The following is a 19,049-nucleotide window of genomic DNA, read 5'->3' as shown; positions in this document are numbered from 1 at the left end:
CCTCCCCAGGGTTTTATTCTTTGGCAGGCCAGGGGTCTGACTCAGCACTCGACCGGCGCTCAGAGCTTGGAATTAGAGAAAGAAACAAAACCTCCCAGGGAGCAGCTTTTTCCCTCCGGTGAGGCCCCCCTGGGGGGGGGGCGTGGACCTCGGTGTGGCCTGTGACGACATGCATTCCCCGGCCCTCCCAGTGGTGACCCCCACCCATTCGGTCAGCACAGGAAGACGAGGCTTGTAAGCGCAATCGGAGGGGCGGGTGTGTGTGTGTGTGTGTTAAAAATGTCAGGCTGGCTGACCTCCTGAGCCATTGGTGTCTCCCTACTCTGTCCGCACCCCCGCCCCGTCTCCCCTTCCTCTACCACCGCGCGGGAGCGGGGAGCGGAGGCCGGGGAAGGGCCCCCTACCGAGTGCGGGGGCGGGCCGAGCGCAGCCGCAGGACCCGCCGCCCCAGGGCGCAGCGTGCGCGCCCCACTGCCCGGGACCGGCCACCCGCAGGCGGCCCGCCCTCGCCCCGCCCCCGTCCGGCCCCTCGCCCCGCCCCCGTCCTCGCCCCGCCCCTGGCCGGCCCCGCCCCTCGCCCCGCGTCCTTGCCCCGCCCCCACCCAGCCGCGCTTCTCGCCCCGCCCCCTGGCCAGCCCCGCCCCCTAACCAGCCCCGCCCCCAGCCCCCTCCGCCGCCCGGCGCCCGCGCTGCAGGAAGGAGGTGCCCGCTCTCAGCCGCGCCTGCCCCAGCGCGCCGATCCGCACCATGCCCCGCATAGATGCCGACCTCAAGCTGGACTTTAAGGATGTCCTGCTCCGACCCAAGCGGAGCAGCCTCAGGAGCCGAGCCGAGGTGGGGACCTCCGAAAGCCGCAGTGGGGGTGGGATTTGCTTTCCGGGTGGCTCAGGAGAGGACCGTGGACGGAGGTGGGATGGGCCAACCTGCCGGCTTTTCCGTGTGTCTGTGGGTGGATGGGATGCTGACCCCCTCCCCCGCGAGCCCTCCCGGTCTGCTGAGAAAGGGGGAAGCCAGCTGGTTCCCTGCCAGGACTGGAGGGGTCTTTAAGGGACCCAGCTCCGCTGGAAAATTCTGAATACGTCCCGTTGGGTGGGCAGGGGGGAGTGTACCACAGACTAGATACAGAGGAGCGAAGATCAAGCGGCCAGCTGACTTAGAAAGAATACGGGGGGGGGGGGTCGGGTTGGAGGGGTGCAGAGAGGAAGGAATTGACACAGTGGAGCCCAAGTGTAAAGGAAGAGCTTTGTGATTTTGGCACCGTCTCTTAGTGCGGAGAACTGCCCTTTGCTGTTTTAGTGTCAGCTCCAGCAAGGGATTTTTTTTTTTTTTTTTTGTAAATGTCTGAAAAAAACAGGCAAACTCCAGGGTATCAAAAGTTCAGGGTTTACTTTTCCACGTTCCAGTGACCTTGCTGGGAGTGAGGCTGCGGAGTCGTGCCTGGTGGCACCCTACCTACCTGACAGCTGCAGTCCAGCCCAGTTCCAGGAAAGCGGAAAGCACTGGGACACAGGCCTGGCAGTGGGAGGCAAATAGGACATCCTGGGCAGTTTTGCTGGTTCTGTATTGATGAGATCAGAGCCCAAGGAACAGGTGGATATTGGACTGACAGTAGCCGCAGGGGAGAGGGCCAGGGACACCCACACCCCTCCTGGGGACGACGAAGAATAAACTAGTTGCCCCTGAAAGGCAGAGACCCCTGGAGTAGGGTGTGCTGGGGACCATGGCTTTGCCTGGTCCTCTGAAAGCTGGAGAAGGAGGTGGGGAAATGGCTCCATCAGGAGCTGGGGCCTCAGGAGTAAACAGGAGGAAGCCGAGCCAGCACACTCTTCCAAACGCGCTGCTCCACAGGATCATAAATAAATCCCCTTGCAAGGAACTCAGCTGCCTGTCTGTGCCCATGGCCAGGCCTCGCTGCAGTGCCTGGCGTTGCCAGCCAAGGGCTTGTTTGGATTAAGGAAGCGTCCTCTTTTAGTCAGTGACCAGAACAAGTCACCTTCTCCAACAGGAGGGGTGGCAGCTGGACCCAGAGAGGATGGGACTGGGCAGGACCCCAAGAGGCCAGAAATGATTAACCCTTATCGCTCTGGTTTGGGATACCCTCTTCCTGCCCTTCATCATGTCCTTAAAGGTGCTAAAAGAGTGGGAAAATAAAAAGAAAAATAAATAGTTTGGGTGGCAGGTAGCTAGTAGTACCTAAGGCCGGAAGAAGGTGAAATGCGGGGATTCTGGGCAGACGAATCATGTGGTGGCCTCAATCTTCTTTCAGTATTTGTTCAAAATTCACTTAGGAGAGAGGAACTTAATTAAAAAAAAATATGTGCTTTATAGAAGGATTATCGTATGTACTTTCTGAGCCAGGAAAGATCTTGAGCGGATAGAACATTTATAATTTATGTGATAGAAGAAAGTATTCTTTTTCCAGAGAATAGTATGATGTCATGCATCATTTGGTTTCATGCTTTGGGCTGATTGAAACAATGTCCCAGCTTCCAGTGGTACCTTTGCAATCTCCACATACACATTGCAGTGAGAACTCTGTGCCCTTGAGAGATGTTTTCATATTTCCATTTTAGTGGGACTTTGCGAGCTCTGTGCCTGGAAACCAGAGTCAACTGGAATTGCCTTTCCAGTTCATTCCCCCGATGGTGTGGGTGCCTGGCTGGTGGCGTCCCATAATCTGCCTGCTTTAGTGATGTTTGAGGGATCTCCTTAGCCCTCGATCTAAGTAGGCTTCTATTCCCTCCTCAGTGTTTTCTCAGTTTGCTTGTGGATGCCTGGAAGTTCTTACAGGGAAATGATAAAAGCTTTTTATTGTGGGATCCGATCGAAGTCTGGGGTGCATGCCCCCTGACAGAGGTGATACCAGCATGCAAAGTTGAAACTTAACGGTAGAATGACAAGTCTTTGAGCCTCACTGGAGAGCAGAGCAGAGTGGAGCTAGGAGACAGAAAACATACCCTGTAAGAGCAGATCTGGCTGGGAAGGGAGTTTTGACTCTTGACAAGATTTATCACTGCAACAGTTTTGCTGAGAGTTGCGTCTGCTGATGGATCATCAGGCAGCGGACAGGAAATGGAGAGAAAGGCGGAGTGGTTTGCCACTTAGACTCCTGTAGGGGCATTTCTGCAAGTGTCATATAAAATGAATTTGAGGTCAGCTCCCAGAGGCAAAGGGTACAGGGGAAGGTGGGCCAGGTGGCCTTGCTTTGATTGTACCAGACAGGACTGGAGGTCATCTCTCAACTTGTGCAACAAGCCCCTGGTACACAAGAATAAAGTCCCACAGGGCTGCTTGGGGGCATTTGGGTAATCCTTTCAAAAGAAGTCACATGTTTGTTGATTGAACCAAGAAGTTTCTCTTTATCTGATTCACTGGCGTTGGTCAAGTCATTCCTTGACTCCCTGATCCGTTCACTCTTCTTCAGAACCCATTCCTGGGTCTGATGTTCGACGTGAGCCCTTAACCTAGGGTAAGATTTAAAAACAAAACAAACCAAAACTTATTAACACAGCCATAACTGTGGAAGTCAGACAATGAAGACATTTGTAGCAGAAAATTGGCCACTTGTCCAAGGACAGAGAAGACAGGATGCAATGAGAATTCAGTCTTTTTAAAACTCACGAGTGGTTTTTTTCCACCAGCGGTCCAGGGAGAGGCAGACCGGATCCAGGGAAGTCTGACTGAGCCTTAGGGGTCCACGGCAGGTTGGCCCACAAGGGATCAGAGCGTGGCAGTGGAGAGAATATCCGGCTGCGAGCAAACTGACCTGGGTTTTTTTTTTTTTTTTCCAACATCTGTGCTATTTTAGTACCTTGGCTCTGTGTTAGTTTCATGGGGCTGCTGTAACAAAGTACCACAAACTATGTGACTTACACAATAGAAATTTATTGTCTCACAGTCCAGGAGGCTCCTAGCCCCAGATCAAAGTGTCCAGAGGCTGGATCCTTCTGAGTGCTGTGAAAGTGAATCTGTTACATTGCTCTCTCCACCCCTCTGGTTGTTTACCCGCAGCCTTTGATGTACTTTGCCTTGTAGATGCATCATTCCATCTCAGCCTTCATCTTTATGACATGTTCTCCCTTTCTGTGGGTCTGTGTCCACACTGTCCCATTTTGAGAACACCAGTCATGCTGGGATGCACCCTACCTGACTGACCTCATCTTACCTTGATCATCAGCAAAGCCTCTTAACGGTTCACAGGTACCGCCGGTTGGCATTTCAGCATCTTTTTGGAAGACACATTTCAAACCATAGCAGCCTCTAGCAATTTTGCTCTGTAGAATTAGAGGGTTTGAGTAGCATTGTTCTTAATGAATGCTTCAGAATCACCTAGGGAGACACTCCAAAATACACATATTGTCTCCCAACACAAAGCTTCTCGCTTACTGAGTTTGGAGCGGCATGAGCATGTGTATTTTGGAAATCTTCCTACAGTGGTTCTGATGTGCACACAGATGCGCTGGGCTAGCCGCTGGAGTCTTTTCCATTTGTGGAACCCTGTGGCTCTCTGGTAATGCACAGCTGCGCAAGCTTGTCCAGATCCTGGCAATTGGTGATGAAGCCTGCGGGGGACAGAACATGTCCAGAAAGCTAGGCTGGGACCCCACCAACCATTGCCCTGAAATACAATACCAGTTTTAACCCTTGGTCAGACATTAATTTATTCCTCAACTCTGAGCTCCTAGGACTATGAAGATAAGAGGGATTATCCCGATAGACTTACCATTTACAGGTGAGACAGATAATAATGTATTTAATAAAAGAATTGCTTGCATCAGTACTCACACCGCACTTCTGCTCCCCTGTACCCTCTTCACTGGATAGGGACTAGAAGGCCCAGCTTATCCTCTAGGGCATGTTGTAGGTCCTCGGGATCCTGGATTTCCTTGCCCAGAAGACTTCAGGCTAATTCCGAGGCTTGTGAGGGCTCCTTTCCAAGGTGTGTTTTTCTAGACCTGCCATGCTGCTGGTGTACTCCCCTCCAACCTCAGAGAGTGGCCATGCATCATCTGTGTGTGGGAACGGATGTGTGTGTATATGGAGCTTGGTGTGCAGACGGGGGTGTCTGTGTGTGCACATAAGGATTTGGGTGGGATGAGAAGAGGATGTGGACCAGAGGCCAGGGTCTGGTTCTCCATATCATCGTGTCCTGGTGCTTTCTCGGTCATTAATGAAATTGTGTTTGCCAAGATGGGAGAATGGAACACAACATAGAAAGAAGGCTTATGCTTATGTAGGAGCCCGTTAGCTCGAGCGTAACGTTGAGGTACTTAGAAATGTGATGGGTGGGTTTCCATTTGTGCTTTTGGCTCCCAAATGTTGGGCTGTAGGACTTTATTTATTTATTTATTTATTTATTCATTCATTCATTCATTCATTCATTCATTCATTCTTGAGAGACACCGAGAGAGGCAGAGACACAGGCAGAGAGAGAAGCAGGCTCCCTGCGGGGAGCCCTATGTGGGACTCGATCCCAGGACCCGGGGATCACGACCTGAGCCAAAGGCAGATGCTCAACCACTGAGCCATCCAGGCGCCCCTGTAGGGCTAACTTTAGTGAGAAGGTGCGTTAAAAGAGCAGCAGAAACATGTACTTTTGAGGTGGGGGAGGGGTAGTTTATTCCTTTATGTTCCCTTGCAAATCAAGCTTAGCAGAGTGGGGACTTGGAGGTGCTATATTTGGTGCATTGACCAGCTGTGGCAGATTAAATGCCAAGTTTTTGTCCTGGGAGGCTGGAGTATTTAAACTGTCTCAGTGAACAAGTGGTATATTTTGTGCGTGTGTGTGTGTGTCTGTGCACGCACGTGCGTGTGTCTTTTTGTGTGTGTCTTTTTGTCTGTGTGGATAAGATTGGGGAAGATAATTACTAATTTTTTGAAATTGATTTTTATTTTAAAAATTTAATTCCAGTATAGTTAACATACAATGTAATATTAGTTTCAGGTGTACACTATAGTAATTCAACAATTCCGTAAGCTCCTGATGCTTATCACAGCAAGTGCCCTCCTAACTCTCCGTCACCTGTTTCACCCATCCCCCATCCCCTCCCTCTGGGAACCCTCCATGTGTTCTCTAGAGTTAAGACTCTGTTTCTTGGGGCACCTTGGGTGGCTCAGCGGTTTAGCGCCGCCTTCAGCCCTGGGTGTGATCCTGGAGGCCTGGGATCGAGTCCCACGTCAGGCTCCCTGCATGGAGCCTGCCTCTCCCTCTGCCTGTGTCTCTGCCTCTCTCTCTATCTCTGTTTCTCATGAATAAATAAAATCTTTTAAAAAAAAAGAGACTCTGTTTCTTGGTGTGCACCCTCCACCATTTTTCTTTGTTCATTTGTTTCTTAAATTCCACATGAGTGAAATCAATTGGCATTTCTCTTTCTCTGATTTATTTCACTTAGCATTATACTCTCTACCTCCACCCATGTCGTTGCAAATGGCAAGATTTCATTCTTTTTTATAGCTGAATGATATCCCATTGTTTATATACACCACATCTTCTCTGTCCATTCATCAATCGATGGACACTTGGGCTGTTTCCATGATTTGTCTATTGTGAATAATTCTGCTATAAACATAGGGATGCATGTATCCCTTTGAATTAATGTTTTTGTATTTTGGGGGATAAATACCCAGTAGTGCAATTGCTGGATCATAGAGCAGTTCTATTTTTAAGTTTTTGAGGAACTTCCTTATTATTTTCCAGAGTGGCTATACCAGTTTGCCTTCCCACCAGCAGTGCAGGAGGGTTCCTTTTTCTCTACATCCTTGCCAACATCTGTTGTTTCCTGTGTTTTTCATTTTAGCCTGTCTGACGGGGATGAGGTAGTATCTCATTGTGGTTTCATTTGATTTTCCCTGATAATGAGTGATTTTGAGTATCTTTTCCTGGGTCTGTTGGTCATTCGAGTGTCATCTTTGGAAAATGTCTATTCAGGTGCTCTGCCCATTTTTAATTGGATTGTTCATTTTGGGGGTGTTGAGTTGTATAAGTTCTTTATACATGGTTTTATATATGTATGTATATATATATACATATATATACATATATATATATATATATATATATATATATATACTGATAGAGATACCGAGCCTTTATCAGATACATTATTTGCAAATATTTTCTCCCATTCTGTGGGTTGCTTTTGTTGATTGTTTCCTTTGCTGTGCGGGAAGCTCTTTATTTTTACGTAGTCCCAATAGTTTATCCTTACTTGGAGAAGATAATTTTATTTCTCATTCTTAGAATTAAAGATTGTGTGGAATCTACCATATGAAGAATAGAAATAAGGGCAGGAGTTCACTGTCAAGGCTGACCTTTTTCCATGAAGAGCTCTGTTTTTTCCATACTGCTGATAGGGTTTTGGGGTGCCAAGAAAAACCCATCATGAGCTCAGCTGGGTGCAGAGTGTAGCAGCCCTCCCCATGCATCTTGGGAGGAGTATGAGTAATTTGAGAGCTAGGAATTCTGGTTATTTTGAGCTTGCAAAGCCAGAATGTTAGAGTGCCCTTAGCAGCACAGAAAGTTGCAACTAATAGACTCCTTCAGTTATCTTTCAGGATGCAAATCTAACTTTGCTTCACTGAAGTAGAGCCAAGAATCATAATGAAGGAAGTAGAGAAGCGAATGAGCTGCCCCACCTGCTCATGCAGTGAGAGCATCTTATTTCCCCTCATCTTTGCTGCTGCTTAAGGCCAGAGCAGACATACCTATGACATCATTCACCCAGGCAGCCTTCTGGACATGGAGTTGTATAGAGAACAAGCAAGATGTGTGGGAAGGCTATATGGCCCGAGATGTCCCTTGGTGTTTTTTGACCTGTTAATTGCAAAGTGAAAGGTGTTTCAAATGAAAAGGGATCTGAGAAGGATCTAGATAGCAGGAAATGATTATTGCTGATGTATTCATGAAGCCAGGATTAACGTAGGTGGAAATTGTTTCAGAAGCTGAAGATTCATACCTGTGTGTCTCTTGCCACTTCTCCTTGGGGAGGCACCCGCTTCCAGGCTGGTCTTGTCTGTCAGGGACCAGCCAAGGGAACAAACAGTGCTAAATATGTAAAACAGGGAATTGAATACAAGATATCCGAACTCAGGTGACAAGCCAGATGAGGTATTGGGGCACCCCAGAGATTGACAGCAGTGTAAGACCACTTCCAAAGGGGAAGTGGTAATGTTACTGGAGTCCAGGTACTGGAATGACTCTGTGAAAGCTGGCCCCAAGACTGTGCAGGCCAAAGTAGAGGGGTTCTGGGGGACCTACCTTGACTCCATACAGGCCCCCCTCCCTGGTCCTACACTATCCTTAGTTTCCTGCCTCTTTTCTTCATTGGCTGAACCCAGCCAGAAGCCAACCTGGGCAGTGAAGCCCGTGTCAGGGGCGGGGTGTGATGTGGACTTCGGATGGTAAGAGGAGGTCAGGAAGGGATGCGGAATGGATCTGTGAGCATGCAGGCCTCAGTTCTGCCTGGGTGAAACAAGTGGTTCTGACTCTGCTAGCTCTGCTACCTCTTCCAGAGCACGCAGCTTTTGCGGAGCCCACCATCATGGTTTAGCTCTTGTTCTGGATTCCTGATAGCTGGCTTAGTCACAGATGTCCTGAAGTTGAAGTTACAATGGAATCAGAGGGCCCTCCCTCCAACATTTGCAGGTCAAAAGAGCAAGTGTTGATAGGCATAGACTATCTGGTTGCAAGGACTTCCTCTCAGCTCTTTGAAGGAGGGTATTATGCTGAGTGAAATAAGTCCATCAGAGAAGGACAAACATTATATGGTCTCATTCATTTGGGGAATATAAAAAATAGTGAAAGGGAATAAAGGGGAAAGGAGAGAAAATGAGTGGGAAATATCAGTGAGGGTGATAGAACATGAGAGACTCCTAATTCGGAAACGAACCAGGCATAGTGGGAAGGGCGGAGGTTGGGGGGGGTGGGGAATGGGGTAGGTGACAGGCACTGAGGGGGGCATTGATGGGATGAGCACTGGGTATTATGCTATATGCTGGCAAATTGAACTCCAATGAAAATAATTAAAAAAAATTAAAATAAAAAAAAAAGATGCTACGAATCACAAAGCAGGGGAGAAGGTTGACAGGTTAAGGTATTTTATGGTTTGCTGCTCACTGCAAGGTGATTTTAGAGGGTCTGGTTCTCTCTAACAGTAAGAATGAGGGGGAGAACCATGCTTGGCAGGGGAAGGGTCCCTCTGGGGCTTGGAAGTGGGGTAAGGTAGTATGTATGTGGGTATTGAAAGCCAGGCTGGATCAGTCTAGGGATGGTAGTGGGTTGGGAGGGGCTGCTGAAGGAGGAAGGCTTCCCATTAGGAGGTTTGGTTTGATGGCAAGACATCCAGTGTCTTGTACTGACAACTTGAGCATCTTCAAGAGGCCGGTTCAGCTTTGTCCCCGGATGACAACCTGTTACCTGGTCTCCTCGGGAGCTCTCCTGTCTTTGGAACACCTGGCTCAGCCCCTAAGAGACCCAGGGGCATACACTCCCTTTTTGTTCTTTCCTTGCTCCACACTCTAGAAATCCATCACAAACCACTTAAAGAGTATAGCACTTCTCTTTCTTTTTTGCCAACAGGTGGACCTTGAGCGTACCTTCACATTTCGAAACTCAAAGCAGACCTACTCAGGGATTCCCATCATTGTGGCCAACATGGACACCGTGGGGACATTTGAAATGGCAGTGGTGATGTCACAGGTAGGATGGTGGGCACTCTTCCCTCGGCTGCTTGCCCTGGAGAGGTTGTCAGGAGCCCAGCCTGGACTTGTTCAGACACAAAGAAGAGGAGCAGATTGAGACATTTGGGATCATCCACTGTGGCCAAGCTATTAGGCTCTTGGTTGTCCGATGGTTGCTGGAGGCACTTCTTTCCCTACCTTTGCAGTCAGAAGATGGATGGAGTCTGGACTTTGAATTCAATGCAGGTCTAGACCTGCAACCATTTCTTCCTTGGAAACACTCACTGGGGATCCCTGGGTGGCGCAGCAGTTTGGCACCTGCCTTTGGCCCAGGGCGCGATCCTGGAGACCCGGGATCGAATCCCACGTCAGGCTCCCGGTGCATGGAGCCTGCTTCTCCCTCTGCCTGTGTCTCTGCCTCTATCTCTCTCTCTCTCTGTATGACTATCATAAATAAGTAAAAAAATTAAAAAAAAATAAATAAAAATATTAAAAAAAAACACTCACGGTAGTTTTAGAAACCAGAAATATTATAACGTTAGACTAGTGTCATAGTCTAGAAGAGCAACGTTGCCTTCGAAACAAATGCAGAACTGCTTTCTCTGCAGTCTGTTTGTAACATTTATTACACAATTATGTACAAAACATTTATTGAGCACTCATGTGCCAAATAGTAGATATACTGTGTGTAATGTTATCACAGCCCCTCTGGGCGGGTTCCTTTAACAGAACTGAGGCAGAGAGAGGGGGAGGAAAGGTCAGTTGAACTCTTGAGGTAGAGACAGAGCCAAGCTTCAAGCCCAGACTGATTCTAGAGTAAGTGATTTGCCTCCCAATTCACACTGACAGGTAACAACAGGAGAAGCTCAAGGTCCCTTCTAGCCAATTACTCATCTCATTTCCTATAAAGGGAGTAGCTGGTGTCCTGGCATTGGGAGAAATGAAGGAAAAGCCCTTTGTGGGTGGGGCCTTTGTCCCACGCGGCTGTGTCTGAGACACAGTGCACCTTATTCATCCTTGATGTGAAATGTTTGCTTCTGATGTGCACAGAGCTTGTGTGTCTTTTTCCATCAATGATGGCCTGCCAAGTAGAAAGAGAAATCCAATTAGTTGGAAGAGCTTCTCACTGGGCAGCGACTCAAACCTCAGGAGGTACTAGGATTCATTATTAGCCAGTGATTAGAAGGAAGATTTTCAAACAGATTATGAATTCAAAGAATGGAATAGTGGGTGGTCCATCTGAGTCCATGATTAGTAGTATTCTCTTTCAGCCCACAGGACCCACAAAACTTTGGCCTGGAGGCGAATACATTAATCGCTGAAGAAATCTGTTTTTTTTTTTTTTCTCCTTGTCTCATGCTTGCTCTGCTCGTTGATACAGCCATTGCTACAAATGAATTATGTATTAGGGTAAAAGTGGGTGGAATCAGGGAACAGTAAGGAAGTATATTGGTTCACATATGGGCGTACTAGTCCATGAAACATGGAGAGCTTGCTGTGCCCTGCCCATTTTCACAGGAAAGACTCCCTGTCATTTGAGACCATGTACGTTGAAAATATAGTAAAATGGTGTCCTTTGAAACCATGCACAGGTACTATGAGTTTCCTGTTTCTAGGATCCACTGAGTTAGTGTGAGTTAATAAAGTCATGGAATTTTAATTTTTTTTAAAGAAGATTTTATTTATTCATGAGAGACACACAGAGAGAGGCAGAGACACAGGCAGCGGGAGAAGCAGGCTCCATTCAGGGAGCCCGATGTGGGACTCAGTCCCAGGACCCCGGGATCACGACCTGAGCCAAAGGCAAGATGCTCAACCACTGAGCCACCCAGGTGCTCCACGTTATGGAATTTTAGAACGGGAAAGTGTAGATGGGGAAATCAACCCAGAGCAGTTAGGAGAGGGGATGGAACCTGAGCTCTCTAGTCAGATTTGCGTTTGCTCTTGGCCTTTGCTCGTCTTTAGCCAAGCAATTGTTAAATTGTTAAGCTCCATTTGTGTACACAAAGCTAGCATTACCCTGCGAAGTTGCCCTGAGAAGGAAAGGAAATGAAATGGTACACAAAGTGCTTGTGCAAAGTGTGGATGTTGGACTGGGTTGGTAGTCCTAGATTTGGGATTATAATTTGTAGCATTCCCTCCATGAAGAATAGCAACTACATGTTGGGTTTAGCTTTTAGCAAGATCTGTTCAGACTGTGAACCCAAAGGAAAGCTTTCAGGTATAAGTCGAGGTCCTTCTGGGCTGGCTAAGGAGCAGATGGCCCTCGAGCGCTCTTAGGGGCCAGGCATCTGCTGTCTGCTGGCCTGGGCCTGACTCAGGCTGTGGGCCAGGACAGGGCTCTGGGAACCCATCCTTTCCCTCCCTGGCCTCTTGGCAGATCCTCCTGAGTCCTGAATGCAGTGTCGACTGATCAGATTAGAATGGAAACCACAGTTGTGTGATTTTACCGGCTACACCTTCTTCTGTTTTTTGGCTTTCAGCATATTTAAAGCAAATTAAGCGTGAACTGGCAGGAACACCCCATTCTTTTGTGTTGTCGGGTTACCTTGGCACATTAGAGGAAGTAGAGCGGAATCAAGTCAAGTCACTTGACTTCTTGTCCTAACAGTGCTGTTTTCTCTCCTAGCACTCCATGTTTACAGCAGTTCATAAGCACTATACCCTGGATGACTGGAAGCTCTTTGCTGCTCATCACCCAGAATGTCTGCAGGTAGGACTACACCCCAGTTATAAATCACATCTCTTGCAGGAGGGGAGAAAGACTTCAGGGTAGTCAAAAGGATTTGAACTGGCAGCAGATGGCCATGCAGAGTCCCTAGAGAGACCTGTGGAAAGTCAGTAGTGGGCCTCTGCCCTTCATCGTTGCCAGAGACTTGCCAAGAAAACTTGTGCAGGATCCTATTTTGAAAATATTAAGATTTCTCTAACAGGAATATCTTTTTTTTTTTCCCTTGAAAAATTTTGTGTTATGTCATGAGGGCCTGTGGAAGACCTGTGTTTCCTGCAAGGGGTGCATTTTGGTCTGAGCAGGCCTTTGATGGAGGAAAAACATCCAATTATAACAAGTTGTTTTGGAGTCGAATAAGCAATATGTCCACTAGGTTGGCTGTAATCAAAAAGACAGATACTAATGAGTGTTGGCGTGGATGTGAAGAAGTTGGAGCCCTTCCGCATTGCTGGTGGGAATGTAAAATAGTGCAGCTGCTTTAGAGCTCAGTTTGGCAGTTACTCAGAAAGTCAGACAGCAGAGTTACCCTTTGCAAACCCAGCAATACCATTTCTAGGTGTAGACCTCACAGACAGAAAAATACGTGTCCACACAGAAACTTGTACACAAATGGCATTATTATAAAGGCAGAAAGGTAGAAACAACCCAAGTGTTCATGAACTGATGAATGAATAAAGAAAATCTGGTATGTACACAGAATGGAATACTATTCAACTGTAAAAAGGGGTAAAGTCCTCTGATTCATGCTACAACTCGGATGCACCTTGAAGACATTTTTGCTCGGTGCCAAAGCCAGACACGAAAATGTTTCTGCTTATGTGAAATGTCAAAAAATAGGCCAACCTACAGAGACAAAGGAGATGAGAGATTGGCTAAGGCTGGGGAGGGTGGGAGTTTGAGGGTACAGGCCAAAGCGTGTGGGAGTGACAAATGTTTTAAAATTGTGGTGGCGGTTGCACAATGCAGAATAGACCAAAAGCTACTGAATTGTGCACTCTAAATGGGTGGATTTTGTGGAATGTACTGATAGTTCACTAAAGCTGTTACTAAAAAAGAAAAGAAAAAAAAGGCAGTTTGAAAATAACAAAAACTCTTATTATGCAGCACACCTGACTTGCCACCTGGCACATTTGCGTGGTTCTGAGCCAGCGCCACCAGAGAGCTTTCTTTGCATTGGAGACGCTCTCCTCTGTGATCAGATTGTGTCTGGAAAGTGACTTCATATTATACTGCTTTTGAGGTTTTACTGGCCCCTTTGTCTCCTTGGCTGTACCGAATGTACATTTTGATTAGTGAGAAGGTGGTTTTGGAGATACAGTAATTCTGGCTCAGTACCAAGTCCTGCATTTTTTCCATATCATGTTTGAATGAATATTAATTGCTTCACCTTTTTTCCTCCCCGTAAGAAGCTTGGAGAGTGATGATTTTTTGCAGGGGAGGGGAGCGAGCCGTACCTCTGACTGCTGTACAGGAGCTTTTGGCAATGTGTTGTTAATTAGAACCTTGTCCTTCATTACCGCGCGCGATCATTTGACTTACTACTCTGCCTCTGACCAAATTAAAGGCTAATTAAAAAGAGGAAAATGTCAAAAACTTGGTAACATTGAGAGAAATGAACCAACCTTGAGTTCCACTTGCCAAACTAACAGAAATGGGAGGGAAAATAGGAAAGGTGACAAAGCTCTAGTGGGAGGGATGGATTGGGCCAGCACTGGGCAGACTGGCAGCAGGAGGAGTGAAAACTGGTATAAACACAGAAAACTGGAGTAAACATGTATCAAGTTATCAGGCTGTTTACATTCAGTGTCTGTGTTGTCAATACATTGTTGCAATTTTAGGGGCATCACGAAGGATATTCAGATATGTCCCCCCAACTTGTGGCTCCTGGCTTAGGGAAGTGACATAAAATACAAATATTCTTTTTTTTTTAAAGATTTTATTTCTTTATTCGTGAGAGACACAGAGAGAGAGAGACAGACACAGGCAGAGGGAGAAGCAGGCTTCCTGTGGGGAGCCCGATGTGGGATTCGATCCCAGGACCCCGGGATCACAACCTGAGCCAAAGGCAGACGCTCAACTGCTGAGTCACTCAGATGCCCCTAAAATATATTCTTCTAAGAGGTGAGATGGTGACCCTGAGCACAACCCCAAGATTTAGTTACACTAAGGCATAAATTACAAAAAACAAATCTTCCAAAGTGCAGATTTTCACAGAAGCCGAGGGGCGGGTTGGAGAGCCCTGGTGCTGTGAAGGTTGGGGAAGAGGGTATCGCTGAGGGGGCTGTGGTGGCTTCAGATGTAAACACAGACAGGTGCAGCTAGGAAAGATCATTTTAGGCTCGTCCGTTCTTGGACCTTTTGGACATTTTGCCCTTTTGGTAGGAGCCCTGAGTGTTGCAGTTTTTTTTGTGTAGGTTATGATTTGCATGTTGTCACAGTATTGTATTGAGAGCAAAAACGCAGATAGGAAGGAGTTTTATCAGAGGAGTTTGAGACATCCTCCACTTCCTCCTGGTCCCCATGTAAGCTGCTCGGGGTGACCCCACAGCTCTGGTGGGAGGAAGCTTGTGTCAACTGGCTGCCCCTCATTCTTCTGTCTCTCATCTTTTCCAAGAAGAGCAGAATTCGAACCAGCAGCTCCATGCTTCAGAGTTCCACACAGCTCGAGGAAATTGAGGAAAAGCCAAGGACTAGGTTTCCTGAATAATTAAACATCTGATCACTGGCCAGATTCTGTGGCCGAGAGTGGATCTCCTTTTTACCTCCGCTGCTGTGTGTTTCTTGAGCGGATCCACTGCAGGTGTATTATTTGGTCCACATAGACCTCAGAGACTCACTGCACTCTGGGAACAGCAGAATGGGTGGAGGCAGGATCTGACTTTTGGATGCTACTCCCTCCTCACATCTGGTGCCTCTTGGTTTATTTTGGTACAGCACGTAGCCGTGAGTTCGGGCAGTGGGAAGAGCGATATGGAAAAGATGAGTGGCATCTTGGAAGCGGTGCCGCAGGTCAAGTTTATTTGCCTGGATGTGGCCAACGGGTACTCAGAACATTTTGTGGAGTTCGTGAAGCTGGTGCGTGCCAAATTTCCAGAACATACCATCATGGTAGGTATAGTGGAACACCCTCTAGGTGGGGGGAAAGCAGAAAGGGGGCTGTTCAGCGTGTTGGGGGAGCTTCTTACTGAGATGAGTTGAGAATCATTACAAAAAGAAGAGGCAGAGGCTATGAAAGTATGCAGACTGGCTCTCCATAAAAACTAAAGTCCAGATGAGCATCACAGGGTGTTGGCTTTTTATATCCACCCACCAGCATCAGATGTTTCTTACCATGGGATACCTTTGAACAAAGGTCTGTGTCACCCCTTACTAAAGAGTTTGTGTTTAAAAAAATGAAAATAGCGCAGTTGGGTTTGAGTGTAACCAGTTGGGGTCATCTGTAGCCCTCTCCTAACTTGCCAGTAGAAAACTGTCTTGTAACAGGTGAAATACCCCATGTGAACAGGAGTCCAAGTGGCCCACCATTATTTGCAAATCAGCTGTGGAGTATTGTTTTGTCAAGACCTTTATTCTTGATTTTGCCTGCCTTTTGTGTATCTTCCTAATTACGAACACCTTCACTGGTCAGAAAGTTTATTTGCTGTTGCCAGGAAAGGCGGACTTACAGACAAAGGGACTAGAAGCTCTTGGGTTAAATGTGGGTTTTCAGAAAGTCCTCATTGTTATTATATGTCTCTCTACTGGTCTTAGTTAACGTGACAATTATGGACTGTCCACTAGATAATTAACCTGTGTCTCCGCTTTTGATAATTTTGCATTTTTTTTCTCCTCGAATTTCATCATCACAAGGAAGTTGGGACACAGGAATTCCTTTTATTAGTGGAGTTAAATCTTTCCTTAAGGATTCACAAGGATTTTTAAGATAAGTATTTTTATGCTTTCCAGTCCTGTGAGAAGAAAGGATTAAGAGTTGTCCCAAGGTCAACCAGCTGTATGGTATGAGAAATCGGGTGGGAGATCAAAAAAATCCTTTTATCCTCCAGAGTAGTGCTGCAGTGTCATTTTTTTTAACGATTTATTTATTTATTCATGAGAATACACAGAGAGGAGAGAGGGAGGGAGAGGCAGAGACACAGGCAGAGGGAGAAGCAGGCTCCATGCAGGGAGCCCGACATGGGACTCAGTCCCGGGTCTCCAGGATCACACCCCAGGATGAAAGCAGGGCTAAACTGCTGGGCCACTGGGGCTGCCCGCTGCAGTGTCATTTAAAAAAATATTTTATTTATTTATTTGACAGAGGGAGAGAGAATGCACTAACTGGGGGAGGGATAAAGGGAGAGGGAGAAGTGGACTCTTCACTGAGCAGGAGGCCACATGGGGCTCAATCCCAGGACCCTGAGATCATGACCTGAGCCGAAGGCAGATGCCTGACCGACTGAGCCACCCAGGTGTCCTATGTCATTGTAGTTTTTGATAACAGTAATACTGCTTTTTGAGTAACCCCAGGCTTCAGGAGGTTCACATCTGTTCTTTCTCTTCCACATAGTGTTTCTCTAAAGAACAGGAATTGTCCTGAATTTATCACAGATGAGGAATCTTGAGTCTAATCTGGTCTTACACTTTGGATTGTTCACAAAGTCATATCAATACGAACAGCGAATCGAGGATTTGAAGCCAGGTGGCGCGTATCTAGCACCTAGCATCCGGAGGCTCTTCTGTCCCCAGCCACCTGTAACTTTTTCTCACGTGGGAGGGAACAGAGAGCTGGACTCCCAGAAGAGCAGAAGCCCCCGCCCGGGCCCTTTGCTGGGACCTGGTACCCCTAACCAGTATTTGGTATTGAATATAAATTCTGTGAAACACTGAGTGGCACTAGAAAGAGCATGACAAATGTGTTGACCAGGAGAGGACTCCTTTATTTATTCCTTGTGGAGAGAAGGAGATAAAGCAGGCCCAGGATTACTGTTGATGGGTCTCCTTATCTGAGTTAATATGGTCTAGATCTTTCCAGATCTTTCTAGTTCACCTCATGTGTTAATTGTGCTGGGGATAGAAGTGACTACTGATAAACTTAGAAGTTGTACTTTTTACCTCCACTGGCATTTAGGGGGTATAAGGGTTCATTCTGAAGGGTTAGGAATCAGAAATGACATGGGTTTAGTAAGGCCATTCAGTGGTTCCCCTTTTTTTCCTCTGGTAATTCTTGCATTAAATTGTGAAATAGAGTGTACCTACAGACAAGTGCTTAGAACGTGGGTATTTAAAAAATAGCACTTTCCAGTGCCCCTACACTCAGAAGCCCCTATTCCCACAAAAGACAAAGCCCCACCTTGACGTTAGCCATCATTTTTTTTCCTCATGGTGTCTTTGGTTTCACCACTGCTGACGGCTTCTTAACGGTATTTAACTGTGCCTGCTTTTGGACCTTTTATAAGTGGTAACCCTGCTGTGTTCTCCTGTCATGTTTTGACCAGTAGCATATTGAGATGCAGCCACACTTTAGGGAAGCTATGTAGTAGGTATTCCATTGTTCCTAGAACAAATCTTTATTTTTTTTAAGACTTTAAAAAAAATTTTATGTATGTATGTATATGTTTATTTATTTAGAGAGTGTGAGTAGGGGGAGAGAGAGAGGGCGAATGTCAAGCAGACTCCCTGCTGAGCTCGGAACCCAACTCGGGGCTGGATCCCACGACCTTGAGGTGATGACCTGAGCCCAAATCAAGAGTCAGATGCCCAACCAACTGCACCACTCAGGTGCCCCAGGAACAAGTCTTTAATACTGTTGCCCACCTGCCCCCACTTGTCCCTTCCCCTTGTTCTACTTTGTCGCTGGTTGTGACGCCGTTACAATCGCTAAGTTAGTGCCTCTGAAGTTGGTGTGTGACCACATGATCCCAGTCACACTGAGCAAGTCACATAACCTTCTCATTTCCCTCACCTATGAAAAGGGGGTCAAGGATGGCTGGAGAATTTGGTGGATCGGGGAGGCGCGGGGATCAGATGGTGTGATGTGTGCACAGCGCAGTTTTCACAAACAATTGTTTGTTGGTTGTGCGTACCGTTGAGGACAGATGCCCGAAGCACTGATGAGAGATGGAAGGGCTGATGGAGAAGAAGAATGGAAAATGGGATGGGAGAGTATTCATTTTTGTTTTAAGAAGTTGGAGAAAACATGTACTCCTTCTCTCAAAAGAATAAGTGATTGCAGAAATCAGTGAGAGTTCCAGAACTTTCTATCATATACTCCCAACAGTTGCCTGTGAGTTTCAGCTCATAGCTGGCCCTGCCGAGAGCTGAGGCAAATTGCCCGTTGTGGAACCCAGAGAACTCAGTGGCGTTTCACCCCTCAGGGATGCAGACCAGGGAGCGGAGGCAGTGCAGGAGGGGGGTAGGCTGGTAGTATGGGGGAAAGAGCGTTGTCACCAATGCGACCCTGGGAGTTGCCATGGGGATGAGGCTGGGAGGGAGAGATTGGCGCAGAATTCCCACGGCCCTCTGGGCAGCCGCCACCAGCAAGTGCCTCTTTAGCATCTGCTGGTTGGCTCTGGGATGTGTTTTCATTGTTCTGTTGGTTTCCCCAGCAATGAACGGGGACTCTGGCGAGCTAGGTACGTTATTCCCGAGGCGTTCTTTGCTT

General features: G+C 47.2%; 1 protein-coding gene across 1 annotated transcript in view; it reads left to right on the top strand.

Annotated features, from left to right (window-relative positions):
• Window positions 1-679: 679 nt before the first annotated feature.
• Window positions 680-19,049, top strand: part of GMPR (guanosine monophosphate reductase) — a 47,432-nt gene continuing 29,062 nt past the window's right edge. Inside the window, exons 1-4 of the mRNA XM_055321819.1 lie at window positions 680-834; window positions 9,578-9,697; window positions 12,308-12,391; window positions 15,344-15,517. Coding sequence (XP_055177794.1) covers window positions 748-834; window positions 9,578-9,697; window positions 12,308-12,391; window positions 15,344-15,517 — 465 coding nt within the window. The 5' untranslated portion in view covers window positions 680-747. The remainder of the gene's footprint in view (window positions 835-9,577; window positions 9,698-12,307; window positions 12,392-15,343; window positions 15,518-19,049) is intronic.

Source organism: Nyctereutes procyonoides, unplaced genomic scaffold, assembly GCF_905146905.1.
Source record: "Nyctereutes procyonoides isolate TBG_1078 unplaced genomic scaffold, NYPRO_anot_genome, whole genome shotgun sequence".
Classification (NCBI taxonomy): Eukaryota; Metazoa; Chordata; class Mammalia; order Carnivora; family Canidae; genus Nyctereutes; species Nyctereutes procyonoides.
Note: the sequence above shows the minus strand (reverse complement) of the source record. Positions and strands in the feature narration are given on the sequence as shown.